Genomic DNA, 21,621 nt, shown 5'->3' with positions numbered 1-21,621 from the left:
TCGCAGCCCAACCCAGCTGCTTTTTTTTCAGCTTTAACCCAGCTGAACCCAGCGCTGCCCACAAGGAGCGCGAGGGAAGGGGAGCAGTGATAGCTGGAGCGGGGAATTGTACCTGCGACGTCTGGGGCCTCCGGAGTCCTAGGTATGGACAATAACCACTCAGCCATCACTGCTAAATATTGAAGACCCCTGATCGTGATATTGATTTGAAGTCTCATCGCCCACTGACGCCCCCAGCCCTAATAGCATTAGCAGTATGCAATTATAAATGTTATGGTCAGACTGTACACAGTTGTTGGAGTGACTGGCACCGCTCAATAACCCAGTGGAGTTTATAAAGTTCACCTCATTTAACATACATTAAAAATACTGCTATATAAAAAAAATCACACCCAGTGTGAAGTGAGTGTTGCTTTTATGAGTTAATTTCATCAAGTGCCCTGCGAAGCTTGGCCAATGAGCCAAGTGTGGGACATATTATGTACATACAGACAAAGCCAGATGTACAGTAGGAGTGCAGCAACAATCGGAAAGGCAAACCTAACGCAATTAGCAACATGATGATGATGATGATTTACATTTATTATGTTGTTATTATCCTCACTATCAGGCAGAAACCTTTTATGTCCAAAACAGAAATGGAAAACAATAACCTGCGTTCCAATGGATACAATGTAGTTATTATTTAATCACAAGCTCTTGTTAATACTGTTAATTTACCTGTTGTCCATATTATGTCATTCATTATAGGGAACCCCTTTTGGGGTCATTGTTGTTATGTACAGATTTTATATATATATATATATATATATATATATATATATATATATATATATATATATATATATATATATATATATATATATATATATATATCATATGACAAGTGTCTATGTTTATATGCCCTGTGTGTGGGGAAGAGACTGCATATCACTTATCATTTCTGCACTTTTTTATTGTTTTTTACAGAGACACAACCTCCATACAGTGATCATAAAAAGAGCTACCAGCAGATGTTTGTGGTCTGGGTCTGAACTTCAATCAGAACACAACACGCCCAATAAAGAAGATAACGGGTGTGCATTAAGATGTAAGACAGATAGAACCAGACACACCTGTAATTAAATAGGAATGGACAAAACATTTTAATTGACACTATTAACATTTTCTAGCTTATTGACTCAGGTTAGTATAGGCAAAGAAGAATAAGTAGAAAGTGACATGGCGTGTACTGGACAGTCAGCGGAGGAATACATAAAGAACGCCAGAGACCGCCTAGTGGGGGGATTACAGTTGGGGGGATTACAGAATCTTTCAATTATTGTGGAGAATCTGTATCAGCGAGAAGTGTTTATTCAGGAGGAGGTCAGTAAAATAGAGAAAGAGAAAGATGACTTTGATAGAACGAGAACAATACTGAACTGGGTCACAAAAAAAGGGGAGGCAGCCTGCTATGAATTACTGAGGATCATTGACAAAACTAGGAAGAGGACCTTGAGACCAGAACTCCACCAATGGATCAGCTGCTTTCCTTTCGAAGAGAATGTGGACATGGATATAAGCTATGCTATAGGTACTGTATGTACATCATAAATTGCCTAATACAGTATTGAACACAAAATGTTGATTCATTTCTGCATTGTGAACATAGAGTTGTAATATGTTCAGTTTACACTTGACTCATCCACTTGCTATTTATTTTAATTTTAGGTCCAACACCATGCCACAGATACCAGGAAAAGTTAAAGAAAAAAGCCCTTAAGCTATCAGAAGATGTCTGGAAACAAAGCAACGGGTTTCTACCAAAGTATAAGTATTCGTATCTGTCTTACACTCCACTGGTGTTAGACACTCATGAAAAGAAAGATCCAACTGAAAGACTACTATCCAAGAGCAAAAAATGCAAGAAAAGCCGCCCTAAAAAAATGAACACATACATTCCTGAGAATAAACAGGAATTAACTGTAGATTACTTACTCAAAAAAGAAGAGCGCAACATTCTCCTGGTTGGTAACACCGGAATTGGAAAGACAACAGCTGCATGTGAAATGTTGAAACTCTGGGGAGGAAGCGACAATAGTGACCTAGATTACATGTTCTATTTTGATATGAGAAAAATCACAAATCCCACGAGCTTGGAGGATCTTCTCTTCAACATGTTTAGTGAACCAGATGAAAAAAAAGAAGAGGTCTTGGAGGACATAAAGAGGAATTCCGAAAATGTTACTCTCATTTTTGATGGACTCACAGATCTCTCCTCCTCAGTGATAGAGAGACTTGTGGATGGGGACCTGCTTCCTGAAGCAAAGATTGTGATCACATGCAGACCAGAGGTTGAATCAGAAGACTTCCTATTAGACTGGGCTTCTCTCAGAGTGGAGGTGAAAGGCTTCAGCACAAAGTCCATCAGGGCTTACTTAGCCAAGATGTTGAACTCTGAGCAGTTGAGCACCATTGAGAACAACCTGGAGTTGTTTAGTCTTTGCCATGTCCCAGTATATGCACTGATGGTGGTTGCTTGCTTTTCTTTTATGAACCTTATAGATCCTAAAAAAACATGCACAGTAACTGAAATATGCATCAACATTCTTCGAGGGTGCATTCAAAAGCACACTGGCAAGTCAATACCAGGATATAAACTGAACAACTATATCAGGGATCACTGCAGTGAAACGATATTTGCTTTGGCAAAGGCTGCTTTCCAGGCAACTGAAGGGAAATCTGTGAACTTAACAGACCTGCCTTGTGAAGAAGACAGTGTTCATTCAGCCTTCCTTACAACACTTGCTGTTCAAGTTGGACCTACAGGATGGAAAACCCACTCTGCATTTCTCCACTACAACATACAGGAGTTCTTTGCAGCATTGTGGTTTTTGAAGAATCCTGACAAAATAACCGTTCTTCTGCAACAATGCTGTACTGAAGAACTGAAACACCTGAAACATGTGATCCCTTTCTTGTGTGGTTTGTGTAGCGAGAGAAATCGTGACATGTTAGAATGTCTGTCTCCAGTTCAGCGGTTAAAGGACATTACAGCGGTTAAGACTTTCATCACAGACGTGGTAAACACGTTTCTCTCTTCTCCACTAAACCAAGATCACAGTGACACTGGTGACAACATACTGTTCTTATGCCAATGTTTGTATGAATCTCAGTCCACTGAGGCCTGTCTTCTCTTTCTGGGCAAACTGTACTACTGCCTTGATTTGAGCAAAGGGAAACTTGACCCTCACCAAATGTGTTCTTTGTCTTATGTGATCAGTCAGCCTAAAGCGATAGAAGTACAGCTGAAACTTGACAATGCTGTACAGAGACACGACATCCTGCTTGATCTTTACCTCCATTTCAGCAGTAAAGGATATACAAACCTTCATCCAATTCTGAAGCCACTTTACCCACCAGCTCATGAAGTCTGGTCAATAAACCTCTCAGATAGAAAGGCCTCTGTCCTCCTGGAATGCTTGAAACTCCAACCACGGAAGAAACGGGTAGAGCTGAGAGGCTGGTCAGATGAAGAGAGTCAAGTGAAGGGGTTCCTTCAGTGTCTACCCTACATCTCAAAGCTCAGGTACGTGTGTGTGTGTGTGTGTGTGTGTGTGTGTGTGTGTGTGTGTGTGTGTGTGTGTGTGTGTGTGTGTGTGTGTGTGTGTGTGTGTGTGTGTGTAGTGGCTGTTGCTATAGCGTGTTTGTTTGTCTACATTTACGTAAACATAGATAACATTAGAGTCTAACGATTGGAATGGATTTAGCCATGTATATGTCATGAGCTGTATTGTGATCAGGGATGGAGTTTGTTAATTTTATTGATAATGAGCAACTTATCGATCCTGCTTATTGAGCCAGGCTTTTATCGAGCCCACTATTGTTTTCTAATTGTGTTCTGAACAGATGAACAGAACTGGTATATTTTTTTTATTGTTGTTGTACTGTGAGTTTCTACGAAGATGACATATGACAAAACTAACACATATTAACAATAAATATCATTAAAACAATCATTCATTACTGTGCAATACATGTTAAATGGCTTTATATTATGCATAGTACTGTAATAATTTCTTAATCGCCTTTTGTCTCAACTCGAAACCTGGCAAAGTGAACTCTCCCCGGTGTGAATTGAGCGATGCTAATGATGATGATGATAGACCCACATGACGTCACATGATATCAGTATGTGATACCATGGGAAAACACTTGAAAAAACACATGGACATACACACAGTCACATATTGAAGCGGTTAGCACCGCTCAAAAATACATTCTGAGCCTCAGAAGCGACAAAATAGGATGAGGATTTTACTGTGTGGTCATGGTCACAGTCCTGCGTCTACTTGTGTGCCCCCATGTATGGACTAGTAAAGAATTATGTAGAGAAAGATGCAACCAATCAATAAGTGAGAATACAATTAGAGAATACATGACTCTCTGCATGTTACTGCTGAGTTGAGTGTTAACATCATTGTTATCAATGATGTGGTCTCTTCCTACTACTAAGGGAAACATAAGACAATCTGCAAAGTAAATCGTTACCAAGAAATGTCTTCACCAATGTGTTTCTAAAGGTGTGTAATAATTTGTACTAAAAGTTTGAAATTCAACTCCAGGAGGAAACCTCATAAAAAAATGATTTGTGTTTGTGTCACACCTTTAGAAACACATTGGTGAAAAAGTTTCTTGGTAACGATTTACTTCGCAGATTGGTCAAATATCTTATAAAATCCCCTTATTATTAGGAAAACTACTACTCTATATAGTATTAAAATGTGACCTATGACCTTAATGAATCATATTATTTATAATTCATTTATTGTCATTTGATTATATTTGACAACATAATGTACAGCTCATTCCACTTTCATTTCATATTTACAATACTACTATAAAAGGTGTCTACATTTTCTAAAGACAATGAGGTATTCTTATAACTTTAGTTAATTATCAACTGAGTATTTGTCACTTGGCTCACAGAATTTACAAGAGGAAGATATTAACACTCCGACCGTTGTGATTGGCTGGCTGTACGCCTTGGCTGTATCCTGTGTGTTCTGTTGCTGTCACATCGCGCTGGCTTAACTTAAGCACAAGTAGTGTGGAAAACACCATCTAATGATGCATAATTCGAATACTATACCACCTGAATGGCGGAGATGAAATTAGAAATCTGCTACAATGTTTTCGTGGCATAACATCCCACCACATAATAATGCACACTATAGCCTACCACCAGAGATCATTTGTGACCGTCAGGTTTTTTTTTAAAAAGGGGGGGGGGGGGATATTTCAGCTTTGTAAAATGCATGTTTTAGGTTCATGGATCAAGTATTTAATGTTGATTTCTCTTATCTTTCAAAATCCAACAGTTTTCTTAGATTCTGGGACACAATGGGCAGAGACAGATTTCGGATGAATCTGTGTATGCAAGCAGCTCTCCATGAGAAGTTCAACACACAAATCATAGAGACAATGTTTTCAGATCCCAATGAGAGGGAGGATGACGAAAAATGGCACTTCCTTCTGGACCTGTACTCCCATGCCAAAGACTATGAGACTCAAACACACAAGAGTGTTCTACCAGCATTACTACCAGTTTACAGTACCATATACCAGTCAGCTCCTGCAGTCTGGTACATAGACCTCTCAAAGAGGAAGGCCTCCGTCCTTCTAGAGGTGCTGAAACTCCAACCAGAGAAGAGAGCAGTACAGCTGACAGGCTGGTCAGATGAAGATAGTGAAGTGAGGATCTTCCTTCAGTGTCTACCCTACATATCACAGCTCAGGTTAGTGTTTCCTTCCAATAAAGAAACATCAAAGTTCCTAGGGAAGCTCATCTGTGAAGCAGCAGAACAGGAAGAAGATACAGGAGAGAAGATGCTGGAATTGTTTTATTCTCTGATTAATTACGAAACATTCCCTGAGCTTCCATTTTGTGCAATCCATACGTGTCAATCGGATATACTACTGGGCCTATACTCCTATGTGAAGAACTACGAGACTCAAACAGGCAGAAGTGTTCTTCCAGCATTACAACCAGTCTACCAGTCAGCTCCTGCAGTCTGGTCCATAGACCTCTCAGAGAGAAAGTTCTCCCTCCTCCTAGATGTACTGAAACTCCAACCAGAGAAGAAACCATTAGAGCTGACAGGCTGGCCATATGAAGATAGTGAGGAAGTGAGGATCTTCCTTCAGTGTCTACCCTACATCTCACAGCTCAGGTTAATGTGTTTCCTTTCATTTCACATTTCTTTACATATATAAGCTGCTTACCATTTCTAAAATAATGAGGATGAATCATTTTTGGTACGGGACAAATATACATTTGTATACTTTTATCCTACTACCAGTAGGCCATCTGTCTTGGCCATAAGTGGATTCTGTTAGTGTGGTTCCCCTAAAAGGCATCATCTGGGAATATCCATATATGGACTTTTATTTTATTTTATCCTATTAATATATATTGGACCAGTTACCCATATGGAGATCGCTGATACCCATATGGAGATCCAATGTGTGCTCACTGTCAGCTCGAAACCTGGCAAAGTGAACTCTCCCTCTAAATAAAAATCACACCGATGTGAAGTGAGCGGTGCTGCTGCTGCTGCTGCTGATGACCTCATGAAGTCACAGGATATCAGTATTTTATACCATGTGAAACACATGGAAAAAACATACACACAAAGTCACATATTAAAGCTGTTAGCACCGCTCAAAAACATCTCAGCCTCAGAAGCGACAAAATACTTCAAATGCATCACTCAGTTTTTTGCATCTCTGTATGTTACTGTATGTACAGTATAGCATCCATCACTGCTGAGTTGAGTGTTAACATCATTGTTATCAATGATGTGGTCTCTTCCGAGGACAATGGTTACACTAGCACTAGTGCAGAGAATACAGAGAATATAATATTAAGCAGACACATATTTAGTAATGTGTGACATCATTGTTTTGATGCAGCAATATTTCATGTTGGTTTTCATTTAAACTGCAGATTCATACATGGTCACACGCCAGACCCATCCAAGTTCATGGAGAAGCTCATCTGTGAAGCAGCAGAACGTGAAGAAGAAACAGGAGAGAAGATTCTGGAATTGTTGTCTTCTGTGTGTAATTACGCCTCATTCCTAGATAAGATTAATGAAGAGTGGTACTGCACACACTTTCAATCCTGTGAACTACTGGACCTATACTCCTATTTGAAGAACTATGAGTCTCAAACAGGCAGAAGTGTTCTTCCAGCATTACAACCAGTGTTCCAATCAGCTCCTGCAAAATGGTACATAGACCTCTCAGAGAGAAAGGTGTCCCTCCTCCTAGAGGTGCTGAAACTCCAATCAGAGAATACACCAGTAGTGCTGAGTGGCTGGTCAGATGAAGAGAATGAAGTGAAGAGGTTCCTTCAGTGTCTACCCTACATCTCAAAACTCAGGTTAATGTGATTCCTTTCATTCATATTTACAATACTACTATAAAAGGTGTCTGCCTTTTCTAAAGATAATGAGTTATGCACTTGACTTAATTATCATTATCAACAGAGTATTTGTCACTTTTGGTGCACCGGACAGTAACCATGACATCAGCATGGACCAATCAAAAGCTGTTCTGATCATGATGTCATGTGTTAAGCAAACAGAACAGACCAATCGAACACCAGTTTGACCATAATGTCATGGACACAGAGGCTTGTGATTGGTTCGGCAGGTTCGCAGTGGGTTTAACAAAAAAATTAGCACCGTTCACAGCCTTTGATTGGTCCGTGTTATAACCACAATCATGACGTCAGCACGGACCAATCAAAAATTCTACTCATACGAGCTGAATATTACCTTTGATCTGAGATAGTTACCACGCTTGCACAGATTGTGGTTATTGTCACAGGTTATTGTCCCATATCCCAGACACTCATAGACGAGAATTCTTCTCTTCTATGGTCTATATAATAAACAAATATTACAGCATAAAAAACCTTATATAATCCGACCAGGCCTCTAGTCTGACATCATACACAACAGGAGTGGGAGTCAGGACATCGGTTCTCTATTATATTGTAACTAGAAGAAGTCTGTAAGAGTCTGTAAGATTTATACAATAGTTTCAGAATTACAACCCCTCAGGTACAGGGTGGCCTGCTCTGTTTTGGCTGGGTGGGTTATAATAAGATAGAAAAAAGCACCCCCTGTGCGTTTGTTTAGGTGGCATGGGATGTGTAGTGTAGTAGGAAAGGCAAAGTTAAATATTATGTTGAAATAAAGTGTACAATGGTACTGTTGAATATTTTTTTTATTATGAGGTTGTTGTAGAACATGGAATGATGGGTGACAGTGTGTTCTTAGTAGTATACAGTGTCGTCAAATTAAAGAAACAGACAAATATATTCAAGGTTGCATGAATCTGTTTTGAAGCACTTGTGTTATGATGACAGGCAAGTTATGAGAGAAAGGGGAAAGCATGTTTGAATGATCATGTGTAGTAATTCAAAGGAGTTTCTGGGATCCCTACTCGTCTGGAACAGCAGCGGGTGACCGAGAGAAAGACAGCTGCTGGTCGACAGATCTCTCTCTCTCTTTTCTCTCTCCATCTCTCCCTCTCTCTCTCACACACACACATACATGCACACGCGCGTGCACGTAGACACACTTTTCATACCGTCCACATCCATCCGCCCAGGTTGTATCATGACTGCTTGCGATGGGAATTAAAACGCAATACAGGTTTGTTTTATATCAGCAGAAATAGTCGCGTTCCCAGTTCCCAACAGCACACGAGTGACTGTCTGACACATCTCGCTTTGCTCTTGCAAGTACACGCCTACTGCCTGATCTACAAACCCTCCAACGTGGCGCGGAGCGACACAGTTTGATCTTGGAAATCTAATGTTCTGTGTGCCACACAGTCATACGACTAATCATAAATCAGGCTCCTTGAGGCATGAGAAGCACTCGGCACGCAGCACTTGACCAGTTTAGCAGCGGAGAGAGAGGGTGAAAGTCAGAGTTGAACAGAGGCATGGATGGACATGAAACAAACGTGTCAAAGTGAACTCATATTATCATCAAAATGGGACACAAATTCCTTATTCAAGCGTTTTTTTTCCCCTCCATTGCGCGAAGCGATGCGATGGTGTGTTGTGTGGATAACACGTTAATGTGTTTGTGTGTGCGTGCGTGTGTGTGTGTGTTGCAAGGCGAACAGTCCCCGTGACATTTTGTATTGATCATTATATTATGTATTATTGCTTTGTTCAGGCCCGACTCAATCTGAATAGAATCCCGTAGCGTGCGGAGCGCCCGACTTTTCAAAACGGCAAGTGTGAGCCCGTTTAAAAAAAATGATCCTGTAGTGTTTAATGCTACCCGATTCAGTCGGGTAAGATTATCTGTTAGTGTATGGCCAGCTTAAGGGGTGTTGTTGTATAGACTGATCGATTGAAGAGTTGGAGCACTTTGCAATAGAAAAACAAAACTATAGAAGATCTGGTGACAATTCGAAAACCCGTGGACAAAATTAAATAGGTATTAAGGTTGCTCCCGCTCGTCTCTCTCTCTCGTGTCTGTCTCTCTCTCTCTCTCTCTCTCGTATCTCGCGTCAACTCAGTGCATCGGCGCACGCCAGCGCACACACACACACATTGAGTGATTGCTTGCTTGCTTTATAGTTTGCCAAGCAGAAAGTACACACACGTCACACACACAGTACGGGTCCTAACAGGTCCTCTTGGGTTATACACATGATGATTACAGTCCTGTGTTCCGAAGTGTTCCGAGGGAAATGCGACCGTTTCCAACACGGCTCAGAGTGATTATGATAAAACACAGACAGACAGAGTGGAACAGTTATTGTGGGATTAATTATGACACGTGTGGGCACATGACGAAATTAGATAGGTCCTTTGTTGCTAGCTGCATTAAGGTTGTCATTGCAGGAAAGTCAGAAAGGGTAAAGTAGAAGGTTTAAAGCACGCTATTCCTATCATATGTTATACTGTGCCGTTGCTCTCTCAACTGCCCCCCCCTCGCTCCATCTCTGCATCTCTGGCAGTGTTTGTTTACGCCCATTTGTGGCGTGAATCACGTCGTCGGTCAACTATGGCTTGTGCATATGCAAAAAAAAAAAAAAACATTTTGGCATTATATGAGAAGTAGAGACACATGTTGGGCAAGGCACATGCGTTATTGATTTTTGTATTATGTTTTTTAGACAATTGAGCAACTGCTGAACGTGGAGTTACAGATGGACCGATGGACAAACCAACACACTATTTATTGGGGCGATTCTAATAAAGGTTGTGGGATGATATAGTTTAATGTTGAAAAGTGAGCAGTATTCCCCTATATAATAAGCTTAGTGAATCATTATTTATATGTAAGTAATTAATTAATTTATTGTCATTTGATTGTGTTTGACAACATACAGCTCATTCCACATGCCTTAATGGACTATTTCACATCAAATCTGATGGATACAGTCCATCAGATTTGTGTCCATCACTGATCGGTTCTGTTTATGATGCAGAAATCAATATTTCATGTTGGCTTTCATTTAATCTGTTGTAGTGTCTGGTTTCAAGGAGCATCCACGTTTCTGGGGAAGCTCATCTGTGAAGCAGCAGAACAGGAAGAAGAAACAGGAGAGAAGATTCTGGAATTGCTGTCTTCTGTGTGTAATTACAAAAAATTCCCCCTTATTGACTGGGATGATGATTATTATGACGGGAAGTATCAATGTGATGTGCTACTGGGCCTATACTCCCATGTGAAGAACTATGAGACTCAAACAGGTAGAAGTGTTCTTCCAGCATTACAACCAGTCTTCCAGTCAGTTCCTGCAGTCTGGTCCATAGACCTCTCAAAGAGAAAGGCCTCCCTCCTCCTAGAGGTGCTGAAACTCCAACCAGAGAAGAAACCAGTAGAGCTGACAGGCTGGCCAGATGAAGAGAGTGAAGTGAGGCTCTTCCTTCAGTGTCTACCCCACATCTCACAACTCAGGTTAATGCTTTTCCTTTCATTTCATATTTACAATACTACTATAAAAGGTGTCTACATTTTCTAAAGACAATGAGGTGTACTTATAACTTTAGTTAATTATCAACTGAGTATTTGCACTCTTGATTGTCAAATATTGGACTAAATGCTTTTTAAGAGGTATTGGTATTAAAATAGTTTGTTTAGTTTTACCCACCATTTTTAGACCATAACGTATTTTTTCCATTTTTATCTTGTTGTTCTTTATCGGATGCTAACAGTATAGGTTGAAATGAGTGTATATCCCGATTATACCTTAATAATGGCAGTTTGCTGTCTAAGACACGTTTAAAAGACGTCGGATAGACCTTAGTCCTTTGAAAAAGCTAAGTGTTAAATAACGGCATTTCGCACTTAGCCCGCGATGCTCGGCCGGTGTTAGTACCCTAAACATAAAAAATAATTGTGATCCACACTCTATCAGACTTTACATATATTTGATGTGCAAACACACACTCCCCAAACCATGCACTGTCCCCTCCATTATTCAATGAATATTGAATAATATATAATATAAAATAATTTTAATAGCTATTCATGAAGTTAGTTTGCTCTATCAACAAACAATAAATTGCACTAACCCAGCGGTAGCGCACAGGTTTCATTAACAGGAGTTCCCGAGTTCGAATCCCGACGACTTCCTGTGTCAAATAATATCGGCGCAAGAATGCATTACAAATTCGATCAGTTACGGTGGTCCAGGTAGGGTACAGCTCTCAGAACCAAGAAATAGGGATTTTAAGCCCTGCTGGCTGCCATCATTTTTCACTACTTTCACCGGCTGCTAACGGCTAAATGTAGCTGTTTGAATCACGTAGATACAACGTCTGGGTTAAATCTGGGTTAAGTCAAGACGGTGAAAAAACGTTCACATTTAGACTCCCAGGAAACCACATTCAAACCTGGCGTCAGGTTACGGATAAGACGTCAAATGAACGTCATTTAACCCTCAAATTGCTGAAAGGGACACACTAGCGCGATTTGACAGCAACAGAACACACAGGACACAGACAGGTCGTACAGCCAGAGGTTGGGGGCACAGTTCAGATTACCGGGGGCGTGGTTATTCATCTTGTCCGGATACATCTGTAATCCATGAGATGCAAATACTTTCCACAATACAGGCTGGCAAAAGCATAATACCAGTAAGACTCCCTAATCGCGAGATAAGCGACCATCACGTCGCATACATAAACTTTAGAAGGCAGTCGTAGCCAAACGGGAGGGAATATGGGACAGATCCATGTTGATGACATGACTTTAAAGATACTGTGTACCGCTTTGCGTGATTTTAGGGCAAAATCTGTAGGAGCAGTGTCCAAAAATGTGTTTTGCAAAAATTGGCCTGATGGTGGTGCTAGAGGAGGGCCATGTGAGAAATCAGGGGCGGAGGTTGTGATTTGCCATCCAAGGAGTGTGTGTGCAAAGTTTGGCATGGATAGGGCCAACGGTGGCTGAGATAAGAGTAGGGCAAAAGTGTGACGTGACGGACAGACTGACTGGCGGACAGACTTACAGCCGGTTTTGATAGTAACTGCGACCTGACGGTCGCAATTAAACTATTAACATATAAACAAGATGTTTAGATGTTTAGCTACATCTTCATTCTGTGTATTAGACCCATTCCCAAGATGTCCCACGATCTTTCATGGACAAATGGGGGCTGTAGGCTACTGTGAATATCAGAATTATTTAAAATACAACTTTGTTTAGATAATAATTAGAGAGAAGAAAAGAAGAGTGTTACATTTGTACTGCTTTCTATTATATTCCAAGCATGCAGGCTGTGTCTCTGTAATGGTAAAGTGACGGTGAGCTTTTTTTGGTGCCACGCCACATAATATTTAATCAAACAACAAGTTTATCTAGTGTATGTGGCTTTAGAATTCCACCTCACTCTCCATCTGCCGGGGACGCTCTCCATTCCGACATGCTGCCATTCAGACATTGACTTCTAATTGTCGGCAATTCCATAGAGATTAGGGTTAGGGTTAGGTTAGTGTCGGAATGGGAGGATGTCTGAATTGCAGCATGTCTGTGCCGCCACTCAGATAATTAAACGTCAATGTCTGAATGGCAGCATGTCGGAATGGAGAGCAGCCCCCACCCCTGTCTGCCGCGTCCCTTGATATTATTATTATCCTACAATTTAGCCAAACTAAACTTCCATTCATGCTGAGAATCGGACATAAAAGAGAAGGCGGAGACCTGTGCTCCAAGGAGTACACCTTTCTAGTTAGAATCTTTACACAGTAAAAGTGTTAATTTAACTTTAAGAGTGTCTAAATGTAAACAAAAGTCAGCCTTTATTTTTGCAATTCCCTCAGGGTAATCCTATATCTTGTCATACTGTATAAGAATTAAGAACTGTGCTACAAACCACCCTGGTGATTGTATTCATATTATGAAGCATCAACTGATGGATAATGTGAGCTAAGATTCCCCACATGGGGCAGTATAGGTTTCCAGAAGGTTGCATATCTATTTTGCTTAATAGTAAACAGAGAGTAGAAAAACAGAGAGTAGAAATACAGTTTAAGTATACACAGCCATTTTACAATATGCTTGTGCGCTTATAAGCCAGGAATATTAATCATTTTTCAGAGTCACAGTAGATCGCCCTAAAATGCATGAATAATTGTAGGATGTTGTCTATATAATGTACACTTGATGTCGCCAACGATTAAAGAAATTTCACTTTTCCTATTTTAAAACCTTTTTTTGGGGTCCCACTAGCACCTTCTATCCCTAAGTCCCATTTCTGACCGTTGTGTCTTTCTCTGGTTTTGAGAAGGCGAAGGTTAAAAGTATCCCACGGGTTCTCAAAACAGGTTATCCAGATTTGCTGCCGATTGTGACGTCATCATCGGCCGTTTTTGAGGGGAGGGGGGGTGGCGCAGTCCAGGCCAAAGGTGGTACTGCAGCTGAAATGCTCTGAGAGCCATTCAAAAATGAGAGAGGCTCTCTATTCAGGAGTGGTAATTTAGCCTCAAACCTTTTGAAAAACGTTTTTGGGACATAAACAATATGACATAAATACTTTTTAAATGCATGGTGTATCACCTTTAAGGTCTCTGGCGATTCCTATAAGGCCCCATGATAGCAGCCTGGCCATCCACTTAACATTAGCGTTAGCATGGTAGAGCGTGGGACTGTGCACGCCATACGCGCACTTGATGGTCTAAAAAACTTAGCGACTATCGCCTGGGGCACGCAATAGACGCACAGACACTTCAAACCGGATCAAAATCCGACGTATTGATGCTGAGATTTAGTGGAGATGCTGTAATGGCTTCCAGTGCAAAAATAACATGTTGTTTACGTCTGAGAGACAATACATTTCCTGTTTCCGGCGATGACGTCATTTCCATCGCAAAATCATTGCTTAAGCTTATATGAACCTAGAATGGTCAGTTTTTGCTCTAAAATTTTCAAAAAAATACCAAAAAATTCCAAAAATTATCGACATGGCGACGTTTGGCGATCTGGCTTCTGTAAAATGGCGATTTTTGGCGTTTTGGCTGGGAGAGGGTTAAGACAGTTACGTTTTATATTTATTTATTTTTCATGGACTATTTCAATCAAATCTGATGGATTGAGTGTTTGCTTCTGATTATGACGCAGAGATCAACATTGGTGTTCATTTAATCTGTTGTAGTGTCTGGGATCAAGAAGCATCCAAGTTCCTGGGGAAGCTCATCTGTGAAGCAGCAGAACAGGAAGAAGAAACAGGAGAGAAGATTCTGGAATTGTTTTCTTCTGTGTGTAATGACAAAACATTCCCCCTCAGAGTCTATGATCAGGTTTATTACCTAGGCATTGAGTATCAATTTGGTCCACTCCTGGACGTATACTCCTGTGTGAAGAACTATGAGACTCAAACTGGCAGAAATGTTCTTCCAGCATTACAACCAGTCTACCAGTCAGCTCCTACAGTCTGGTCCATAGACCTCTCAAAGAGAAAGACCTCCCTCCTCCTATGGGTGCTGAAACTCCAAACAGAGAAGAAACCAGTAGAGCTGACAGGCTGGTCAGATGAAGAGAGTGAATTGAGGCTCTTCCTTCAGTGTCTACCCTACATCTCACAACTCAGGTTAATGCTTTTCCTTTCATTTCATATTTACAATACTACTATAAAAGGTGTCTACATTTTCTAAAGACAATGAGGTGTACTTATAACTTTAGTTAATTATCAACTGAGTATTTGTCACTTGGCACACAGAATTTACAAGAGGCAAATATTAAAGACCCAATGAAATTACTATTTTGGGGATTTTATTTTGAAGTTTCAGTTTGAAAAGGAAGCCTGTGTGTTTCTGAACCAATCCGAGGGGACCAGCCCTTCAGGCGATGGGATTTAAAATCTGAGTAATGGGAGTAATGGGAGCCAGCAATGGGAAACAAAGGTGATTGTAATCAAAGGTTCATTTATATGCAAGCGGACCTGTCTATGTCATCACTTTTTGAATTCACAGGAAGTAATTAAGAATGGCCTATTTAGGGACCTTTGATATAAATATACACAATTATTTTCTATTTTTTTTTTGCATCTAGTGTTAGGTATGGCCATATTATCACTACAGATATGCTCTAAGAGTGTGAAAAACATGTTTTTGATTTCACCCTGTCTTTAACACTCCGAACCGCGCCCCCGACCATCGTGATTGGCTGGCTGCACGCCCTGGCTGTGTCCTGTTTGTTCTGTTGCTGTCACATCGCGCTATAGTGACGTCAAGCTTTTGGATGGCTACGGCAGATGACAACGGTAACCGGAAATGATCAGCGCTCGATAGATAAACCTGCCGCCGTCGCGGCCGTCTCTAATGCCAGAAGCTACCTTCTCACGTAGCGTCACCATGGGAACCAACGCGTTCAGTGAAAGGGGTGGCACCCCGTCGCGGATGGCTGTTTGCTTAACGATCTTGACCCCTACGGCGATTCGATTATGTCATAGCAGCCGTAGCCGTAGTGTGTGCTAAGAAGGCTACACAATACGCATGCCATAATACTTGCTGGCTACAATGCTATAGTACTAAAAATAATGTATGAATACGCGGAGACCACCGCCTTGTTCTCCGTTTGTCAAAATGAAAATGTTCGTGTCTGTTCTTACAGTTCTTTTACGGCAGGGCTGATGAAATGAAAACACTTGTCTGTTGTTGGACTGTTGTTGACACATGCAAGGTGATATTTCGCCACATGCGCTTCTCTGCTGGCTTAATTTAATACATCTCTAGTTTTCGTGGCATCTTCTCTCCCAAGCTTGTCAAATAAACTCTAGTAGTCTACTACATAGTCTATGGTAACTTATTTATCTCAGGTGGTAGGCTATAGAGAAACGAAGCCATGTCGTCATTTGTGCGTATTCTCGCCCTCTAGGGGGTTCATGCTGGTATTGTTTTGTATTCAAATCGCCATTGGGGAATCTGCGAAAGCCGCATATAAGGACTGTGTTAAAAATATAAACACACCATGTGCGCGTTTCTGTCAGCGGGGGGGTTCTGCATAGTTTATGATATTCATTCATATCTGATATAGCCTGTTGTAACTCGTTTCTAGCGTTTATTGTGTTACTCTTTGGGTAAATCTGTACATTTCCACCTTAGTCAATGCTTCATATCCATTTGGGTCAATCCGAGAGCATGGTGTGTTTATATTTTTAACACAGTTCTTATATGCGGTGATCGCAAATTCCCCAATGGCGATTTGAATACAAAACAATACCAGCATGAACCCTGTAGAGGGCGACATTTCACGCCATTTCACACTTCGCTGCTGAATAGTGTGCATTATTATGTGGTGGGCTGTTATGCCACGGAAACATAGCAGCCTTCTTAGCACACACTTGCGCGATTTGACAGCAACAGAACACACAGGACACAGCCAGGTCATACAGTTAAATACAGTTAAAGTATAAAGACAGTTAAGTTTTATATTTATTTATTTATTTTTCATGGACTATTTCAATCAAATCTGATGGATTGAGTATTTGCTTCTGATTATGACGCAGAGATCAACATTGGTGTTCATTTAATCTGTTGTAGTGTATGGGGTCAAGAAGCATCCAAGTTCCTGGGGAAGCTCATCTGTGAAGCAGCAGAACAGGAAGAAGAAACAGGAGAGAAGATTCTGGAATTGTTTTCTTCTGTGTGTAATGACAAAACATTCCCCCTCAGAGTCTATGATGATGAGGATGGTGAATACCTCAAGTATCAATGTGGTCCACTCCTGGACTTATACTCCTGTGTGAAGAACTATGAGACTCAAACAGGCAGAAGTGTTCTTCCAGCACTACAAGCAGTTTTCCAGGCACACGCAGTCTGGTCCATCCATCTGAACGTCTCAGAGAGAAAGGCCTCCGTCCTCCTAGAGGTGCTGAAACTCCAACCAGAGAAGAAAGAAGTAAAGCTGACAGGCTTGTCAATTGATCGTAGAGAAATGAAGATCTTCTTTCAATGTCTACCCTACATCTCACAGCTGATGTAATTTTTTTCTTCCTTTCAATTAACATTTGTCTGCATGTAGAAGCTAGCCATCTATTTTTTCTAAAGATAATTAGATTGATTACAAAGTGAGGATCTTTCTTCAGTGTCTACCATACATCTCACAACTCAGGTTAATGTGTTTCCTGTAGGCCCTATACATTTTATGTCATAAAATTCTAATGCAGAACAAAATCTGTGACAGACATAATTCAACACAATACCTATGTTACACATTTGCTCCACTTTGCTCCACAAATGTACTACTTCGACACCACCCCATTACAACTACACCCCGCATTCTCTGGCCCTACCTAAGCAATACATTTGTCACGCACATCCCCCTACACCCAGGAACCAATGCCACTTACAGGCCAACATGGTCGCTTATCTTCGGATTAGGGAGTCTACAGGGTTGTTTCCTGCTCCTATACCTTTTATGTTTACATAAAATACTAATGGTTTTATAATGCTTTTTTTAGTAATTTATTACTGTCTTCAGGCAATCTAAGAATATGTCAATCGGTGACCCCATTTCTTTTCTTTTGAATCTGAAACTGCACACACACTTTCACTCTTTTAATCTCCCTGCACTGACATTAAAATAGGCATATCTACGTTGATGTACATAAATCGAATTACCATACATGCATACGGCTTTCCCCACAAAATACATGGCGCTATCTATACCGGTATGTTTCAATGTTGAGAGAGAGACTAAGACAATAAACAGGGGGAAGGGGTTTATTCTTACTGGCTAGAAATGGATTCATAACCTGAGCCATCTTCCGGGTTTTTTTTTTGCAAAATAATTTAGCACTTTAAAACTATACGCATCACAGCATCAGCTACTTGAAGATTGCCCATCTACAAGCTCACAACAAATAAAGCAACCAGCAACTATTCATATTTACAAGCAACTTTACGGAAAACAAGCCCAGAGTTGCTTATAATTAGCGGCGCCACACTGGTCGCTTACCCAAGTCGCTTCAGTTCGTTGACTGTCTCTCTCACCCTGAACCCTACAAATGGATATTTGTAGGGTTACAAGAGGTTATTATAAGTTACAAGACATATTCTTCATGCTACAACACATAAGGTTCAGAAAGGATCGTTGATGCAACGTGTTGCACTTGTGTGGGCTTGTTGCAGAAGCTGAGCTTATGTTTAGGTTTAGGGTTAGAGTTAGGGTTAGTTTTTGTTTTCGGAATACCGGCCCGTCGGCACACTGACCCGTTAGTATTGGCTTCTTTCACGCACCGGCTTGTAAAAAAAAACGTAAAAAATTCACTGCAAGGACATTTGTGTTCTCCTGGTACTTTCAGCTAAGATTACTAGGTAGGTTGCCGTGACATTTCGGACGCCAAAACTTCTGGCACACAAAATAAGTGGCTGTTTTCACATGGTGTGAATTTCAAAATTACGGTAACTTTTGAAAAAGCCTCCAGAACATTGTCTCTGTGAAAACTGGGCACTGGAGATTACATTTAAGCACAGTCCATATCCACCATATTGTTCTGTATTTTGCATTGGACCTATTCATAAAAATGCTTTTTAAGAATTTGTTTGGCATTGTAGCTATACCTACACCATTTGATTGGGTGCCACCCTTTCTGGTTGTTGTCATGGCAAACTTCTTCAGTCAACAATGACCCCTTCTACACCTTTGTAACACCCTGAGTTGGAAATTAACCAATGTAACATACTTCCCTCTCCCCTAAATTGTAATACGGCTCCCCTGTAATGGAATTCAGACTTTGGACTTATTCAATGTACAAGAGCCCACCTGCTCTCGTGGGAATCAGGGATCCCTGTTCTGCAATGTCCACCTGTGTGCTTCTGCCTCCACTCTTTTGTTACCCTGTATTCCTTGCTCTTATAGAGCCAGAACGTTAACAAAATGGTTTTATTCTAAGAAGAAACAGTTTTCCAACCACATTCATCTCAATGTTCTGCTCATTGTGTATTTCTTCTCCAGATGCAGCCCTACCCTCCTTCTCCGGCTGATATGGATGGTCCCTGGGGGCAGTGAAAGGGAGACGGTGATGCGTTCCCTGGCTGGAGCCCTGGGAAGGCTGAACCTCAGTGGGACCACACTAGATCAGAAGACCTGTAGACGTTTGGCTCTGGTTCTGGAACACTCTGAGGGACTGACAGAACTGGTCCTCAGTCACTGTCAACTCACTGACCAGCTGCTAGAGACGCTGATCCCCCACCTGCACAAAGCACAAGTCCTGGAGTGAGTAGTTTTATAGAATGGAGTGGTGTGCATACAGTTTATGTGTGTGACCATGAGATACTAATCTGTTCCTTTGTCCTCTCCTCTTTCTCTTCCTTGTATTGTTGTAGTCTGAGTCACAATATGCTCACTGATGCTATAACGGACAGATTACTCCAGCTTCCCTACATCAATCCCTCCATCCAAAAAGTGCGGTGAGTAAAATGGACTTGTGTTTGTTTGAATGATTATAAAGGTGAAGGACTATAATTTCGGGAAATTGCAAGTGTGGTTGCCTATTTATATTATACTAGTCCTGTACACAGTATATGAGGGAGTCCCTGAGTCTCAGAAGTAATAGTTGGAGAACCCAGACCGGTGCCTGTTGGGCATAATAGTCACCATTGACGTCCAATTGTGCAATACCTGTTGTATCTGTCTGTCTGTGTCCCTTTCATGCCCATTCATTATATGGAGATCTCTTAATTCTGTCCGTCTGGCTCACGGAACACCATATATTATATGGTGTAACGTGTCCAGGCCAGTCTGTGATTTCATCTCCAAATGTTGTTTCATCATGTCAGACAGACATTATTTGGGCATTGTTTCAGCATGCGGTTGTTACCTTGGTGGTGAAACTGTTTAATATCAGTGATGTCAGCATGCAGACTGTTTCACCCGTTTAAGCCCATATACGGTGTTCAGTGATGTCGGGCATTGTTTCATTATGCAGCTGTTACCATGGCGGGGACACTGTTTAGTCAGTGATGTCAGCATGCGGACAGACATTCCGTAAATTCATTGTTAGATAGATATTGTGATGCCATGTGTCGTGAAGCTTGACGAATCCTCAAATCCATTATATTGTCCGAAAAGGGACATAGGCCTACAGATTGAGACGTAGATGAAAACACAAATAAAGTCGGACAAGAACTATAGTCTCGTTGCCCTGTTTGGCAACCATACTAATAACTTATTGCTCACAGGTGTGTATGTAACTCATCCATAAACATGGTTTACTAGGCACATCAGACATGTTGAATAAAATGTTCCATCATTTGATGTCTTTCCAGGCTCTGCTACAACTGCTTCGATGACATAACCCCCTTCCTGAATGACAAACACTTTGAAATAATATTTAAATTATATTATGATGAACCAATCAACAGCAGGCTTTGAAATATGGTGTGCCAAATCAACAGCAGGCTCTGATCCAAGTAGAGGAATGTGTCATGATTCTCAAAAATGTTAGTGTCATGGGTCAACTGTGCTTAATACGTCAAGCTTGAAAGTTGTCTTGTGAAATAGCCATATTGGGGCAATTTTAAGTCTGTCAGTGTTACTTTTGTTTACTAAGACTAAAAGACTTTTTGATATTTAGTCTATACTAGACTAAACAAAAATGGCTAGACTGATGCCTCATTCACACTACGAAAAGCCAAGCTAAAGGTTTGCTTGGTAATTCAATGTATTCCCTATGCAAACCAGCTTTAAAAATGTCCAAGCTTTTTTTCCAGCTTGGAAATTTTAAAAGCTGGTTTGCATAGAGAATACATTGAATTACCAAGCAAACCATTAGCTTGGCTTTTCGTAGTGTGAATGAGGCATGAGACTAAACAAAAATGGTTTGTTTTTCAAAAGACCAAGAAGACTAAATCGTAATTTGCTGTCAAAATTAACAATGGTCTGTTTTATTATTTGCCATCAACTGAGTTGTCTCTCTGGTGATTGTGGCTTTAATTTTTTTCCCTTCATTGAAATGGTTCACAGTGAAGCTTGACATGTCAATGTCAATATATATATAACTCAAGTAGTATATTGTACAGTTTTGTTAAATTTGTTCTGGCATCTTATCAGGAGACTGTCAATTCAAGCAGCATTGTGCAATATCTTTATCTCATTG

The 21,621-nt window shown here is 40.7% G+C and overlaps 1 protein-coding gene across 1 annotated transcript; it reads left to right on the top strand.

Annotated features, from left to right (window-relative positions):
* Positions 1–1,221: 1,221 nt before the first annotated feature.
* Positions 1,222–21,607, top strand: LOC308299941 (uncharacterized protein; the record flags this gene model as incomplete). Its single annotated transcript, XM_080743717.1, has 10 exons — positions 1,222–1,573; positions 1,987–3,505; positions 5,361–6,212; positions 6,989–7,426; positions 10,551–10,982; positions 14,677–15,111; positions 17,063–17,500; positions 19,479–19,739; positions 19,850–19,933; positions 20,792–21,607. The coding sequence occupies 10 exons, from the start codon at positions 1,222–1,224 to the stop codon at positions 20,895–20,897; spliced, it is 4,917 nt and encodes a 1,638-aa protein (XP_080599843.1). The 3' UTR covers positions 20,898–21,607.
* Between the last annotated feature and the right edge of the window lie 14 nt (positions 21,608–21,621).

This window comes from Nannobrachium achirus, assembly GCF_963921795.1.
Source record: "Nannobrachium achirus genome assembly, chromosome: 15".
In the NCBI taxonomy this organism is placed as follows: Eukaryota; Metazoa; Chordata; class Actinopteri; order Myctophiformes; family Myctophidae; genus Nannobrachium; species Nannobrachium achirus.
The sequence above is the reverse complement of the archived record's forward strand: the minus strand, read 5'-3'. Positions and strand labels throughout refer to the sequence as shown.